This window comes from Styela clava, chromosome 4 (assembly GCF_964204865.1).
Source record: "Styela clava chromosome 4, kaStyClav1.hap1.2, whole genome shotgun sequence".
Lineage (NCBI taxonomy): Eukaryota > Metazoa > Chordata > Ascidiacea > Stolidobranchia > Styelidae > Styela > Styela clava.
Window position 1 is genome coordinate 10,362,830 of NC_135253.1, and position 16,650 is coordinate 10,379,479.

The 16,650-nt window shown below is 31.3% G+C and overlaps 1 protein-coding gene across 8 annotated transcripts in view; it reads right to left on the reverse strand.

Moving 5' to 3' along the window:
* Positions 1-756: 756 nt before the first annotated feature.
* LOC120325876 (uncharacterized) overlaps positions 757-16,650 on the reverse strand; it is an 85,893-nt gene continuing 69,999 nt past the window's right edge. Inside the window, exons 6-17 of one of the 8 annotated variants that reach the window (XM_078112133.1) lie at positions 10,152-10,279; positions 9,974-10,080; positions 8,115-8,260; positions 7,275-7,451; positions 6,349-6,414; positions 5,280-5,348; positions 4,501-4,677; positions 3,763-3,855; positions 3,400-3,507; positions 3,175-3,282; positions 2,908-2,932; positions 757-2,580 (exon numbers count right to left, since the gene is read on the reverse strand). In XM_078112133.1, the coding sequence (XP_077968259.1) occupies positions 2,502-2,580; positions 2,908-2,932; positions 3,175-3,282; positions 3,400-3,507; positions 3,763-3,855; positions 4,501-4,677; positions 5,280-5,348; positions 6,349-6,414; positions 7,275-7,451; positions 8,115-8,260; positions 9,974-10,080; positions 10,152-10,279 (1,283 nt within the window). In that variant the 3' untranslated portion in view covers positions 757-2,501. Of the gene's footprint in view, positions 2,581-2,907; positions 2,933-3,174; positions 3,283-3,399; positions 3,508-3,762; positions 3,856-4,500; positions 4,678-5,279; positions 5,529-6,348; positions 6,415-7,274; positions 7,452-8,114; positions 8,261-9,973; positions 10,081-10,151; positions 10,280-11,580; positions 12,899-14,452; positions 14,498-15,321; positions 15,436-16,650 lie in introns of those variants that run through there. The other 7 variants (XM_078112131.1, XM_078112130.1, XM_078112135.1 and 4 more) reach the window with 7 other exon arrangements.

Consider the following 16,650-nt stretch of genomic DNA (forward strand, 5'->3'; position numbering starts at 1 on the left):
GGTTGAGCAGATTTTCAAGCTATCTCAAACACTGGGCATGTATTGGGCAATTCAAACATGCGTTGTTTAGCTCCATTGACAACCTTTTTCAAAACTGGGTTATCACCTAACCGCACGACGAAAATGTCAATATTTGAGAAATACTTTCAATTTGATAGTTGCTATGACCGTTAGGATAGGGCAACAAAACGCAACCATATAAGCCACCAATAAACTATAATAGTGTTGGATTCCTGTGAGAGTTGTCATCACGCTTCCATTGGTTGTGATCTATGTTGAATTTCGAGGGATCGAATATTTTGTATACATAGGAGCAATGTTCTCACGCAAAGGTACGTCGTCATTGGCAACCGACCCAAATATGCTATCAAACTTTCGAACATACGTGACCTTAAAACCGAGACCAAGCATGGAATAACGATGAGTACCGGAGTCTTCTTTCAAAATTCCCTACCAATTACGTCGCCGCTCCTTGTATTTGGACCGAAACTGAAAACAATCTGGTTGAATACGAAATGGGAACAAGTCATAACATGACTTTTTGATATTGGCCCATTGCTAAATATAACCAGTGGGCTGTAGAAACTCCTACATCACAAAAATAAATATTGCTCATACAAACAGGAAGAGCGTTATTGAGCAATTAAAATTGCGTTATTTCCCAGTAGATAAAGCTGCGTGGGCAAACAGGAGCATGATACCGTATGTCTTCTCTTCTATAGCTGTTTGCTAATTAATCAGTTATAAAAACATACGTACACTTCTATGTCATTTATTAACAATCCTTCAAATATTTTAAATTTCGAATAATATCACATAATAATGTTTTAAAAGTAGAAGATCAATACAAAACGCAGTAAACATAAACCTCAAAACATAACTTTGATAATTTTGACATCGGAACTTATGAAAGTTTGACATCTGGAAATTATAAAGGGCGTATGGCTTGTACAGTGAGGTTCAAATCAAGCGCTAAATTTATTTTTCTGCATTAAACAATACTTTTTTAAACGGTAAAGTTAACACCGGGATAGCTAATGTAACTGTATAGGACAAAATAATTATATGTATATATATAATTCACTCAACAGCAGTTGATATATATAATTCAGCACAAAATACATAAATTTTAAACGTGAATACAGCATTTATAGTTCATAATGAATCATCTTTCAATAGTGAGGCAAATACCTCATGCATAATAGGGTTCAAATCAAGGTTTAATTTTTTTTATCAGCAACACTCAATACAAAAAAGCAGCAAGGTTAATAATAACGAGATGGCTATATGGAAATAATTAGGCATGCTATACAATACATAATAATTGTAAACTGACAAACAGCGGTCTAAATTCAGTGGAATACAGGCAATAATACGGCTGTATAATGGATTTCATCAATGCTTCTTCCAAGGGCGAGGATAATGACTTGTACATAATTAGGTTCAAATCAATGACTAGATTTTTTTACCGGTAACATACAATACAAAAATGCAGCAAGGTTAATAATAACGAGATGGCTATACGGACATCGTTGATATACATAATAATTGCGAACTGATATACATTGGTCTAAATAGAGAATACATGCAATAATATGGCTATATAATGCTTCTTAATAAGGATGAAAACTGTTTGTCTATATTGAATGTACAAAGAGAAAGATAATGATTAATTTTCCTATTGAAAGGTTGATAAGAGCAGATTAAGAACTGACGATATATGTACATAAGATAATGAACATCGTAAATCATTAAGGACACTATTGAAAAGTCTTGGAAGTGGAAGTCAAAAACCGATTTTAATGATGGCTCTTGTTGCCAGGCAATGTTAAAAGGCCATAACAAAACCATGAATTTTTAACAGTAGAAGACAACGATCAAAGCTTTTATTTATATTACTCTCAAAGGCACTAAAACTTAATGGACCATTCATAAAGCTGCTTACCCGAAATACACGGGGAATTGTAAACATATTTATAACCAACTGGTACATCAATGCTATTGCCGACTAAATCATATAACACAATCCAATTCAAATAAGAATCATACATGTTTAGCAGATGTATGATTTGTTTGTTACAGGGAAAGATTTGCTACAGGAATTACAGTTTGATGTAAATACACTTTTGAAATTTTATAACTGGACCAAACTTGAAAAACATATAAAATGGTGGTGCTAAGCAATGATATACTGCAAATTTTGTAATAAAATGGAAACAACACGTAATGCTTCTTCGAAAATTAAAATATGAAAAATGAAAACAGTTTAAACAGGAATGCTAAAATCATTGAAGAAAAAAAAGGAAATCTCAGTCTTTTAAATACATAAAAGATAGAAATAGTTACATTAGACATGCTATTAAATAACAAAATGAACTTTAACAACAAAATGAACTTTAATAACAATTTATACATAATTTGCTAAAAGAATTTATATTCAGGCCAAATTGGGATGAGAGTAAAACCACAATATTTGAATCATCATATAGAGTTAATGAGCTTTAAAGAGAATCTTCTGGATTCATTTCCATTTGTTCGGGGGCAGTTTCCCCATTCTGAGGAACGGGAGCTGGACTGACTCTGCAAAAAAAAAATGATGAATAAAAATTTTCATCAGAACATAAACAGCTAACTCAAAACCATTACATCAGTAGACCTATAAATAAATCATAGGAGAAGGGATATTCAAAAAAGCTACTGAAGCGTGATTCAATTTTGTCTTGAATTATTCAATACTTTGTTTTGTTTCATATCAACTAAGATATTTGAAAATTGAGAATCATAGAATATAGTGATATTTACTTTACTAATAGTAATCAGACCAGTCACAAATATTTAGTTTAAAGCAACTATGGATCAATTTCAATTGTTTTAGTATTGGTAGTTAAACACAAGATTACATCATACCTGGTCCCGGCAGATATTGGCGTTTCTATAAATGAAATAAATAAGAAATCTCATTATAGAAATAAAACAAATGACATATGGTATTAGAACAGAACTTAATCACCAGCCATTTCTTGGTTTCAAAACTGAATTTTAAGTAGCAAATGTTAAAATATAAGAAAAATCTGTCACATATAAACCATACAAAATAATTTTGATTGAATTGATTTGATAAGTTACATTTATTTGATCACAATAAATCAAACTGATATGATAAGAATAACTAACCGTCAAAAAATTGTTTATGATTCAGGAAACAATACAGAATTCCCAATAACACTGCAATGACACCAAATATAATTCCAGCAATATTTCCGCCAGTGAGATCACACCAATCTAAAACATTATAAATAATTGATAAGAGAATTTCAAAACCTTGTGGCTTTTTTGAAATCTACTTGATTGCTCTTCCACAAAACAATTCAACAATATATGTTGTAGAAAACAGCTTACCTTCAGTGGCCCCAAACAATAACCCAATCCCAATAATCCAACAGATAAATTTACAAACTCCCAGCAAGACGGTCTTCTTTATTGCAATCTTGATATTCTTGTTTCGGTCTATAATAAGATATATTTTGATATGGCTTATTGGTCAATTTTGTTAAATTAAAATTTTCATAACAGACATATCTTATCAATATCCAGTAATATTTAAATTTATTTATTTCAAATGACCAATATGAATACTGAGGTATTTGAATGGAAATAAAGAAAATCAAAATGCTCAGTATAAAACATTCAGGGTTAAACAGTTAAACTATATTGACATTACATTCTTGAACATTTACTAAGAGTAATACTTGTAGTACTCACCAAATACAAGATAAACCCAAACCAAGGTGATACTAGCGTAGATAATAACGAAAGCAATACCAGCAAGCTCTCCATCTTTTAAGCCAGGACAAACTGAATATGGGAATTGAAAAAAAAATAATACATAAAACTTGAGTTAAGGTGGTTGAGTAAAAGGAGATATTAACTTGAGAAATGTGAATACTTATAATATTCAAGCGCATCTTACAAGCTGCGGGTTCGGAATTAAGTCAATACTTATTCGGTTTCTCATAAAATAATATTTGGATAGTTGTCATTCATTTATGGTTGGTATTAACCTACACGTTTTATAATATACCACACAATAGGTTGTATATATAACACAGGAAGCTTCCCACTTGTTTCAACTTCCTTTTCTGTATCAATGTAATGGGTTTTTCTATTGAAGCAGGTGAATGTTGAAAATAATTTTGATGACAACATCTTTGAGTGATATTATTCAAACATTGGCATTAGCAATCTTTGCGTATCCTATTTCATACATTTCACAGAAGATATTTATATACTCACTGGCACTGCGGATTAAATTATTTTATAACTGAAATTAACAAAGAATCCATGCATATTCAAAGTGAATATTTTTCTTTCAGCACTTGTTCCTTTTTTAAATAAATTTTAATTAGAAACTGAAATAAAGAATACAACATCATACTAAGAGTGTGTCGAAAGATAAATTATCAAATTAAAACTTATGACCAATACAAATTAATGACTTACAAACTAAACATGGAGACGATGTATTGTTCCATGCACCATTTCTCCCACAAGATCTAGTGAAATTTATATTTTGTGCAATCGAAACATCATTACAGCGAAAATATACAGAACAACCATCAACACAAATGCCGTTCAAATTAACAGGTGCAGCATTACGAAAAAAATTGACATCACATGCTAAAATATAGAACAATAAATTTCCAATTAAAGAAATAAAAAGAACAAAAAACAAGCAGCATGCAGAGTAATGTAAGCAAAAGAGCCAAATATTACAAGGCTCAAAAAAAGACAATAAGTAAAATTCAGTCCAAGTGAAACGAAGCAGAGCATGGATGTTATGCAAGAGATTTGTGCAGGTCAACTCTGAAATAATCACTAAACCTCTTTTTGAATATCACAGATGAGGATTCTTATTAGTACCATTAATAACAGTTGAGTAAACGAATGCAAAGGTTATCCTGAAATTCTCAGCTAACAAACGGCTTGGAAAAAAGTAAATATTAAAAAAAATATACCTGATGGTATAATTCATGCAGAAAATGTACAAACACCATACATCGGCTCATCATTCATGGGCATGCAATTAACATTTGTAAACATCTATGTAACAAGACAAAAAGATAAGCAAGAGACTGAAAAAAAGACAAGATCCAAGCATCAAGAAAATTAGATAAGGATACAAAAATACAAAACTGATTACACATTTTTTCAGCAAATATGGGATGTAAATATGCAAAAGAATAAAAATCCATGCATAACAAAAATATTATCAAACTAACCTTGACGCTCGGCGCTCCCATCACCTGTAGTGTTACTATTTGTCTCAGTAGTAGTGGGCAAGGATGTAACTAACGATAGTGATGCATTGTTATTTGACACATTTCCATGAGTACTACTTTGTGGTATCTCTGTTGATTGTTGTACAGTACTAGTTTTCATTGACACATTTTGCAGGGCACTAGTTTGTGTTATCTCTGTTGATTGCTGTACAGTACTAGTTTGCGTGTTTGAAGCTTCGGTGCTTAAAGCTATGTAGTCATGAAAATTTATTTGAAAAGCCAAAATATGAGAAAGACAGTGGATTCTGTTGCATAATTACTGTAGCCTATTGATATTCTGCCTACAAAGATACGTATGTTTGATATAGCCCAAGCTTTTAATTTAGTTATAAAATGCAAAATTAAAATGTTGGAGGCAACTTAAATAAAAAAAAAAATATTAATAGAAATGGTTATTAGAAAATAACAGAAAAAAATTATTACGTTGATTGTTTCAGAGAGAATGTCAATGGTATGCACGTTTAATTCAGGTCTCTGTTACTAAAGTCAAAGCGACAACCACAAGTCTAAGGGAATAATTGGACTCATCCCACAAAAAATTTAAAATTGCATATCCTACGTAGCATGATCATTGATACAAAGGGAGCATGTGCCTGCCTAATTCCAGTCAGTAGTGCTGGCCAGCATGCCAGTATAGTCATACATGGCATGACTAAAATGCAAAAAGTCAGTATTGCAGAAGTATCAATATTTTTCATTATTTGAATAGAAATTTAATAAGCCATTCAACCCACATCCAGGGATGGCCTAAACCGAATAATCTACTATTCTGAATACAATCAAAATTTTATTTCGAACAGTTGAATGTCAAATTTATTTCAAAATTATAAATTCAATTTAACATCCCTGACTAGGCCCTTATGTAAATGCAATTCCCACATATTACGGTAATTCACCACATTACATCGCACCAATTGCATAACACATACCGGTAGGCATCATAAATCATATGCTCCAATAAATAGAAAATAAAACAAAGCAACAAAGGCGAATGACATGAAATTCCTACCAGTTGTGGTATCAGTCACTGTAGCTTCCGTAGTGGCTATAATGGTGGTCATAGATGTTGTTGTTGCTAGTAATAAATAAGATTGAACACAAGATCTCAATGCCGATACCACATATGTAAATAGTCATACGTTTGAGACTAAATTATATATCAGGTTAATTATCAGTATTTAGAATTCAATATATACCAATGCAAGCTGTTCTTTAGACAGATGGCCTTCTAGTCTCAATACTAACAAATATCTAAATAATTCATTTGTTAATATTAGTCTATATACACACCCTATTCTTGTGATAATAAAGCTAAATATTTAGTGTCTCTCAACGTGTGGGCCCCTAAATTGTGAAGATTTTAAAACGCAGTACAGGCATTAACATTAATTATACACAAACAAAAATTGCCTTACAGATTATACACTGATATTAACAAATTCCCCTTTTATTTATATATGGTATATACTGGTATACATATATAGAGAGGAGTGGAGAATATATCATGTCATAAAATGAATAAAAATTCATAATGATTGATTCATACTGGATTGAGTTTGACCTTGGTAACAGAGGTCAGGAAACACTGGATTAAACAAGAACTAGCTAATTTCCACTTAATGCAATACATTGTCAAAACATTACAAAGATACCACTTTCCATTTACCTCTCATAGTAAGATAGGTCATCATTATCACATGGAGTCGATTAAACAAAAACGAATATTTGCAACCAAAAGCCTCCTCCATAGCTACAGTCAGAGATTAGCTAACAAATTCAGTCCAGTCCAGATGCACTAATGCTGATGAGGAAGACTACCTCTCTTTTGCATAAGTAACATAATAAAAATGATACAAAGTACGGTATTGCAAATATCCCATGAACATGATATCCAAGCAAAACCTTACAAATAATCTTTGAAATAAACCAACTTACTCAGAGTACAGGTAACTGGCGCATCAGAAGGTTCCCAAGTTGCATCCGCTAGCAACACAGCGGTAAAGCTTGCAGGTTCATAATGTGCAGGGTCACAAGAAAAAGTAACTGTGGTGTTGTATTCAACCCTAGTTTTATCAGCAACAAAGCTAGATCCAAAGTGTTCTGTATCTCCATCTGGATAGATAAATAAATATTGATAGATAAAGCAGATGTTTAATTTATTTGTATTTATGTGTAACTTAACTTAGTGACCTAGCCAATTTATACTACGACATAGGTTTAAAAGTCATCATACAGATTAAATGTTATGTTAAGATCTTCATTTATGGTATATTGGAATCTACACTGTGATATGTACAAAAAATAACCTAAGACTTAGATTGGAAAGAATGTAATATAAAAATATTCCTAAAATTGATATATTTTAGTAAAAGAAGTGAATATTACCTAAATAGCAAACACATATTGAACTGCCAATAAACATGGGTGCTCCCGAAGTATGCGAACCAAGATGACAACGTAACGTAACATGGGTAACAGGTTAGGGTTAGGCGATAATTTTTTTCCAATTTTCCTTATTTTAGTCCTATTATCAGTTCGAAGACTAGCCAAGAGCCTCCCGTAGTATTTATACCGAAAATTATGGCCTAACCCTAACCTAGTACACATATTACATTCCGATGTCCGCCATCTTGGTTCGCATACTTCGGGAGCCCCTAAACATGTAATAGTAATTCATGTTTGGATTATCGGTTCACTAGGGCTACTTCATATTTTTTTGAAACTAAACATCTATGTACAACTCTATGTACCAAGAAGCAAGTCAAAAACACTCACATCTCAAGTCTAATGTGGTTGGTCTGGATGTTTTAGTTTCTGCTGAACAGCCATCTCGTTCAAGAGTAATATTACTCCCGTTATCCGAAAGATTTGGTGTAAATGTCAAATTGTGATAACTTGATGTAGAAGATGTGGCAATTGAACTGAAAATTAGTTTAAATATTGAATATTTGGTACATAATATGCGAACCAAGATGACAGACACCAGAACATAGTATGTGTACCAGGTTAGGGTTAGTCCATGATTTCAAGTACAAATACTACGAAGTCACTTAGCTAGTCCATAGAACTAAAATAAGGAAAATTGGAAAAAAATTATGGGTGAACCCTATCCTGGTACACATACTATGTTCCGGTGTCTGCCATCTTGGTTCGCACACTAGAGGACTGGAGTACCGAATATTTTAACCAAGAATTATTATTTTTAATGAGTTTCATGTTATAGATCAGGGGTCAGCAAATTACCGCCCGCGTGCCGGATCCGTCCGTGGTGTCTTTTCATCCGGCCTGCAATAACACAAAAAATGGCGAATTTTTTTCCAATGAATTAGGCCGCGAGACGAGGCCGTTTATATTTCAGTTTCGTATTGCACTTAGAGAACTACTTGAGAATAATTTTAAACTGTTTCTCAGACATTAAGTAACAAATAATACCTTCTTCCTATTCCCAAAAGTTGCACGTTTTACGAAAAAGACGCTTTTACTACAAGAAATATGTGCTATCCTCGGTACCAAATTCTCTGCCATTTCGGCAACATTGGCCAATGAATGCAGACTTCTGCATGACTTAACAATTAAAATTTCATCAGCTGTAGGCGAGCGGATGAATTTGAGTTTGTACTTCTCGCTCTTGTGTGAGTTAGGTAGCCTTTTCAACGTCTTTTTTTAGGTTATCACTACTTAAGTTATGCTAAGACGGTGTTAAAAGGCAAGTAAAGATTTGTAGATCCTTTCCATAGTTGAGCACTAGCTGATATAACGTTGTTGAATAGGTATCGTGCGGTAACTTCAAGGAAGGCTAAAATGAACGTTGAACACATTTTACAAGTCACTTTAACTTTTGTACTGCTTACATGCAATTCTTTTGCTAACAGCTAACCTCAGGATAGCTGTCTAGAAATCTTGTATATATGTGCTATGATGTTCTTGATCTATATTCTGGGATATCGAATTTAATATTCAAGACTTCAGAAATGTAGAATTCATATAGTTGAATAAATTGAATGGATTTCCCAACTTTTGGGAATTTATTGCAATGCATTGACAAAAATATTTGTCTGGCCCCTTTCAACATAGTTTGAGTCATACCTGGCCCGCGGTTAAATAACCTAACACCCCTATTATAGATTGATCTACTTATAATTTAGACAACATACAATAAATTCACACTTATAAAATTATATATAAAGGATGAACACTATTTAGTATTAAAAAAGCCTAAAATAGTTTTTCATTGTAGCATATTTGCTATCCTGAGTAATAAATACATCATTGAATAGTTTCCTATCATTTGAATGTTACAATAAACAGGACAAAAGAAGCAAAGCTACATGAAGCTGACATCTATTACTTAGGCAGATGTGAGCATTTCAGGAAGTGCAATAAAAATTCATTGAACCAAGGCTGCACGAAGTTCCAGAATATAATAAAATATGTTACTGTTTCTGGTAATCCATGCTTCATGCTTTATAAAAATGACCTTTTGATTGCATAATACTCATATATTAGATATATATATAGCCTATATATATATATTCAGACAGAAACATTTAAATTCAATGATTTAAAATAGTAACAAGAATAATAAAATGTTATACATTTAAGTACCGTAATAGTCAAATTTTCACATAGTTTACCTTACAGTTGCCCCGCGTTTTGGAGTACTGAGTGGAACAAATGTGCCAGGAGAACCACTGAAATGCACCAGTTCTGCTAACACAGTGGTTGTTGAAGAAGAAGAAGACTGAAAATTAATGACCAATTAAAATTAAATTTCTTGACACTATTAGTTATTTATAGATTAAACATAAATACCGAGGTTAGCTTCCATGTAAATACAGTAGAGTTGTATAAAGTGTTGTTGTTAGAAACATAAAATTCAGCAGGTGCTCCAACTGCTCTTTCCAATGTAGATGGAATTGTTACTCCACTCCAATTACATTCTAAAACAAAATTGAGGAAAACAATAAGTAAGAATTGTAGTGTAAGAGTAGGATTCAAAACCAAAATTATTTTTTTTGATCTGATATTAGGACCAGAAAGTATAAAACCAATTCAACCTCTTCACTTCTACAATCAACATTTATCAAACTTTTAAGCATAGAGTGAAAGTGTTTTAGTTTCTACATGATAATCCAAAATATATAATCAAGAGAGACAATTGGGTACCGTACCAATAAGTGAATTTCTATATTTGTAGATTATTGAGCATTTATTTATCATTGACTTGAATACATTTGATTTTCTATTCCAGAAATTAAAAACTGTATTGATAATCAACCAAATCTACAATAATATATGGATGGATATTGTAATGAAATCTGAATATAAAAAGCAAATCAAATGATCTCAATTTTCTTGCCAGAAATATGTTCCTTACCTCTATATGCATTTACTGTTGTTTCTTATTTTAAAGCAGGCCAAATATGAAGATATTGAAAATACAATGCTGATAACTGGTACTTTTGGAATCATGAAATATTTAAAACATTTTTCAGAAATATGTAATGAACACCCTCACATAATGTTAGATTTCTATGTTCATGCTGAAGCTTGGCAATGAGAATAGCATTTACAGAATACGATTGTGCTCTTTTTTATCATCAATTCACACCCAACCAAATTTAAATCATATGATAAAAGTTTACATTCCAGTTATTACATTTAGTTAAACAACACCAACTGCCTTGAAAAGTTATATGAAACCAAATCGAGTTAATCATACATGAGGCTTATTGGACTCTAACAATACCAACCATAGGTCGGTCCATCATATTTCGATTTTGTTACAAACAACCTGAACCATGAACAAATGCATACAAAAGCTAGAATAGACCAAATAATTCCCTGATAGACAAATTCATTGCATACATAACTTATAGTACCATATATTGCATTTATTTTTTCTTCGGGAACAGTCATCAAATACTAACTCATTTCATCCAACTAAATAACAGCAGTATTACTGCAAAGGTGATAATAACTGGATCAATGATTAATCACCAATATTCATTCGACCCAGAAAACGATATACTATTGTGAAATTATTCAGGTAAGTCAGTATAATGTATAGATGTAATTGATAAAGGTACAGCACTGTATACTAAACCCAAAGAACACTTTTTGACATGAACTTCACTAGAGTAATAACATTGCCTTTCCTCATTCTCTCTTTTGTCAGATTCTACCTAAGTCAATCAAGTTGAATAAACATATCTACCCTATCTTTATTAATAATACAGTATCATGGTGAATACTTTTAATATACTTGTAATGTTCCTATTTCAAACAATAATGTTGATAAAATGACAAATCTTCCATTATGACTTTATTTTAGCCGGTGAGGAATTTTCATCACACTAAGTATTGCGTTATAATAATGTCAATTAATAATGATTATGTTATAAATTACGAGCTCATCCTAATAGAGTCATAGCATGAAATACACTACAAAAGCAACATAAAATAGACAAATGCATAACTAATTGTAATCAAGCAAAGATACAATAAAACATATTACGGTACATATCGGGTTGCCCAACGTGTTTCATCTAATTTGAAGCATTTAGTTCAAGATGTTATTTTGTTTCTACTCTAGCAAATATTTAATACAGTTATGCATTTTCCTAAACAGGGGTTTAAAAGTAAAAATAAATAAAAGTACATGAAAACCTAAGCTTTAATTATAACAAACATTTGATGCCTTCCTTAAATTGAGTAAAATTACGAAATGATTCAATATTTTGTTTGCTTAGTATTTTAGACCTGACCATTTTGTGTTGTTGATTGGAGATAGATAATCATTTTACTAAAATGATCAGATAAGTACCAACTAGTCAGTTCTTATAATCAGAGATCTAAATGGCTATACAAAACCATTAAAGACGATAAAGCTACAATGAAAGCACATTTGTATGAAACAGCAAATTTCAGCTTCAAGGAACTATTACTATCATTTCTCATACCAAATAAAATCATTGATACTAGGGGAATTTTTCTAAATAGTTTTTATTAAAAATGTGTCACTGAATATAACGCTACGAAAGTAACTATGTCATAATTTTACTCAATACCATGATTAGAAAAGCATAATAATTTCAACTAACACTAAATATTCTGAAGTAAAATAACAAAAAAATTGTTTCACTACATTTCAATCTTAAAAACATGCAAAGTAAAATAAGATGTTTTAAATTTTATACAACAAAATTTTTACGCTTTTAACAATAAAATGGGCACTTGGTGCCAGCTGGACGGAATAAAGAGTGAGTAATCTAATCATATTATCCATAGAATAGCTTTAAAAAGGGCAGATCAAGGTGGAGTAAATAAGGCTGATGGTTTTTTTTGATTCAATAATTTAAATTCCAAGAAGATGCTAACAGCTATTTTTATATATTTCATTTCGATTGTGTGGCTGACATAGGCCCACTAGTTGGATAAAGTGCCTGAACTAAATGAACAAATAAAATTTGCCATTAGGTATTTTATTATAACAAAATGTTATTGTATTCGAGACAAAGATAGTAAAATTCATCAATCTGCATTTCCACCAATGTAACCTGAAAATAAAGGAATCATAATTATGAATATGCTTATCATATAAAGTTTAAAACATTTGAATTGCAGACAAACATGTTATTCAAACAAATATTATATATAGAAAAATACAAAAACATATTTTATTATCAACTAATATTACAATTGGTTTAGTGACAAAAAAAGAAAAGATGAGATACAAGTATGCATGCACAGGCAATCTTTTCGAAGAGACCATGAAGCATATTAAAAAGTTAGAAATCAAAATCACATGCAGCAACTGAAAAGAAAATGGAACTAGAAAGTGCAACTTGTATAAAATGAATAGTAAATGAAAACGAGCAGAATATTCAACAAGAATTTATAGTGTTGAACTCCAACACCAAATCCAGATTTGAAATCAACCGTCTATTACAAATTCGCACACGCAGATTAGATAACCTCGATTAACTGTTATTAAAATATGAATAAAAAGATACTTTTTTATTAGCTTCAATAGGATATTACAGACTGAACAAATTGAGTTGTAGAAATTTATAATATTGTTCAACAAAATGTTGACATACATGTGCTGTCATATTTAGAAACTCAAGAATCCACTCTCAGTTAGCTTTGATTAATTGAAATAACTTCGCTATGTAAGTATTCGTAAGTATTTTGGTTATATCGCTCACTTTTATTTTGTTGTTCAAATTCGATCTTGGATATCAGATTTTGATATTTTGAAACCTATCAATAGGTTTAAATTTATGAGATGTCTTTAATATTAGCTAGTCATGTGGCTTCATGTGGAAAATAGGAAAAATGGAGGAAAGATTGAACAAGAGAAATAAAATATTATCTAAGCTAAGGAATTTGATTTTACCACAACTGGGGTTGGGTAATGAACATGCTTTCCAGTGCCCAGAGTATTTACTTTTACATTTATCTTTTGTGGATCACTCTATACCAGGGGTGGACAAGTTTTTGAATCAGGGACCAAAATTTTTGCCCACTTAAGACTGGTGGACCATGAAAGTGTGAAGTAAAAAATTACATTTTATGAACAATATCTAGTGTTAAGAGGCAAAGGTGGAAAACAATAGGCCTCGTGCCAAAACTGAATTTAAGCGTAATCTCAACAAATTCCTTGAACTATTTTAGCTGAAGCATCAAAATTTGATTTCAGTTTAGTTGTGGCAGCATCAGGCGGGCCAGATTGAATTACCCAGCAGGCTGGATTTGGCCCACAGGGCGTACTTTGCCCATGTCTGCTCTATTCCACTATCTCAAGCTATTGTGATATATCCGACCTACTTTAATGCCTTGTGCAAAAATATGAACATGATTGCAAACGACAACAATTACATATTCTTGTTCCGAGTTCAGAATATTTTAATAAATAGGTTAATATATAAATAAGATTCTTTTCCATTAACTCTAATAAATAAAATATTCTAGACTGAACAAAGAGTGTTGCAGAAAATTAAATTTTTGAATCGAATGTTGACATATGTTGCCAAAATAAAAGTATTCTCAAAGTTTACTTTATTGATTAATAAATTGCTCCAGAAGCAAATTTTGGTTACATCACTCACTGTCATTTTGTTGGTCACTGTCGTTAGGTGCTGCTTCGATGCTATCTGTGGAAGCAGGTAGCACTATCAATAAGTGCAAATTTATGAAAAATAGCCTACGAGTGTCTGAAATAACTGCTAGTCATATTGGACTCATACTTGAAGAGAGAATTACGGTAAGTTTTGAAAAATATAAATAATAAACTAAAACAGTGTGCAAAAAGATTTATTTCCAATTGGGGTACGGTACTGATACAAGAATAATGCATGTGAAAGGTCAATAAGAAAGTATGAATTCGTGCAACATATATCCATGCAGCATGCGCCAAGGAGATTTAAGTGTTATTAAGAATATAAAAAAGCATGACAGCCATGGAGACACAAAATTTAAACCTGAGATATTTGAGTAAATATTGATCAGCCTGAAACAATGACAAATAAGAATAGAATTTGGTATGTAATATAAATATAGTAACATGAGATTTTGAATTCATGCTATATTTATTAACGAATCAAGGGCATCAAAATTATTGGAACTTGGCAAATGCTCCAGAGAGCTATTTCTGGGTTCATGTATGTCACAATGCTTTCAAGTTCAGTATCACCAACAAATTTATTAAAACTTTATTCAGGTGATGAGCATGGTTTGATTAGCCTACTAGAAATAGTTTTTTTTTTCTAAATTTAGTTAAATTTGAAATCATTGAAAATTTTGAATACGAAATAAAAATCAATACGACTAGCCATTTACAACATTGCAAACAAAAAAATTCTATTGAATAACCACTATAATATTAAAAGAGAATTAGTCTTCTTAATATTAATTTCTCTTCATTTGGGTGAGTGCTTGAATCGTGATTTTATGTCAATTCAAAATGAGCCATATTTACCTCCATTCTTCTTTTTGTAGAGTAAATAGCCGCCATATCCAGCACCCCCTAGTACTGCAGCAGATACTATCACAATTGCAGCTATCCAACCTGGGTGAAGTCCAGTATTACCACCTTAAGCAAATTTTAATAAAAAATATGATACAAATAAAGTATGTTGAGATTCATTTTTGAATCTTATTTAATAGCATAAGAGATAAAACATTTGGCAAAAAGGGAACAATACATGATTGAAAATTTATATATTTTGAATGAAAAGAACTCAATTGTATAAAGAAAATTTGTACAAGACAGTAGCCAGTGAAAAAGAAAATTACTTTATCCATGGAGTATAGTAAAACGATAGTTGCTTAAAATACATTCTTACAGTAAGAAATAATTGCCAAAATTTACTTCTTTAAATCATATTCAATAACCGTTTTAGGGTACAATTATGAATCGAAGGTGTTATTAAAAATGCGTTTCGGAAGTCTATGTACAGTATTAAATGTAGCCAATTTGCCATCTAATAAATCAAAAAATCTTCACTATTCCTTACAGCAATACTGCCATGTTTTATATATAACAAACAAATATTCAATGAATATTAGTGACATGCAGATAAACAGAGGATAGTTGAAATCAGATATACTGAAATGCACAGAAAGTAACAAAAAATGAAGAATCAAATTCTTGTATTTTATTTACACTTAATAATAGATTTACCGTAAGTAGATATACATATTAATTGAAGATGGATGCAATTTTTAGTAGATTAGTCAAGTTGGAGCACATAACAATACATTGCAGTAAAAAATAGTAATTTTAGCAAACACCCAATTTTCATAACAAATATCTGTTAATAATCGATGAAATTCGTGAATAACAACCCACGTGCCCACAGTACCATGCATGCATAAAATGTGTTTGCATATTGTAAACATATTCGCTAAAAACTATATACAACAAACTATATCTATTTCCTTATGTAATGGTATTATACATAATAAATAGAACAATAATTTCATTGACTTGTTCATTGAAAGATCGAAGGCAAATTTTTTCAAAATATGGGAAAAATAGGCGGCCATAGCAAAATGAACTTGAAACGAAAACTAATAATTCGAAAGAAAAATTTAATTTGCCGAACTAAGTGGATACAGTTACTAATAGAACATTGGGCATAAAATATTATACTATGAAGTTTCTGCTTAAGTACTGATGGCTATATTATTGAGAAGATTTTCAAAAACACACGTGTACCTACCTGATATAGTTTTTATTTGACAATCATGTTTTCAAGAAATCTAATTTATGGTGATAATTTGCCACCTCATCATATTGAAACAG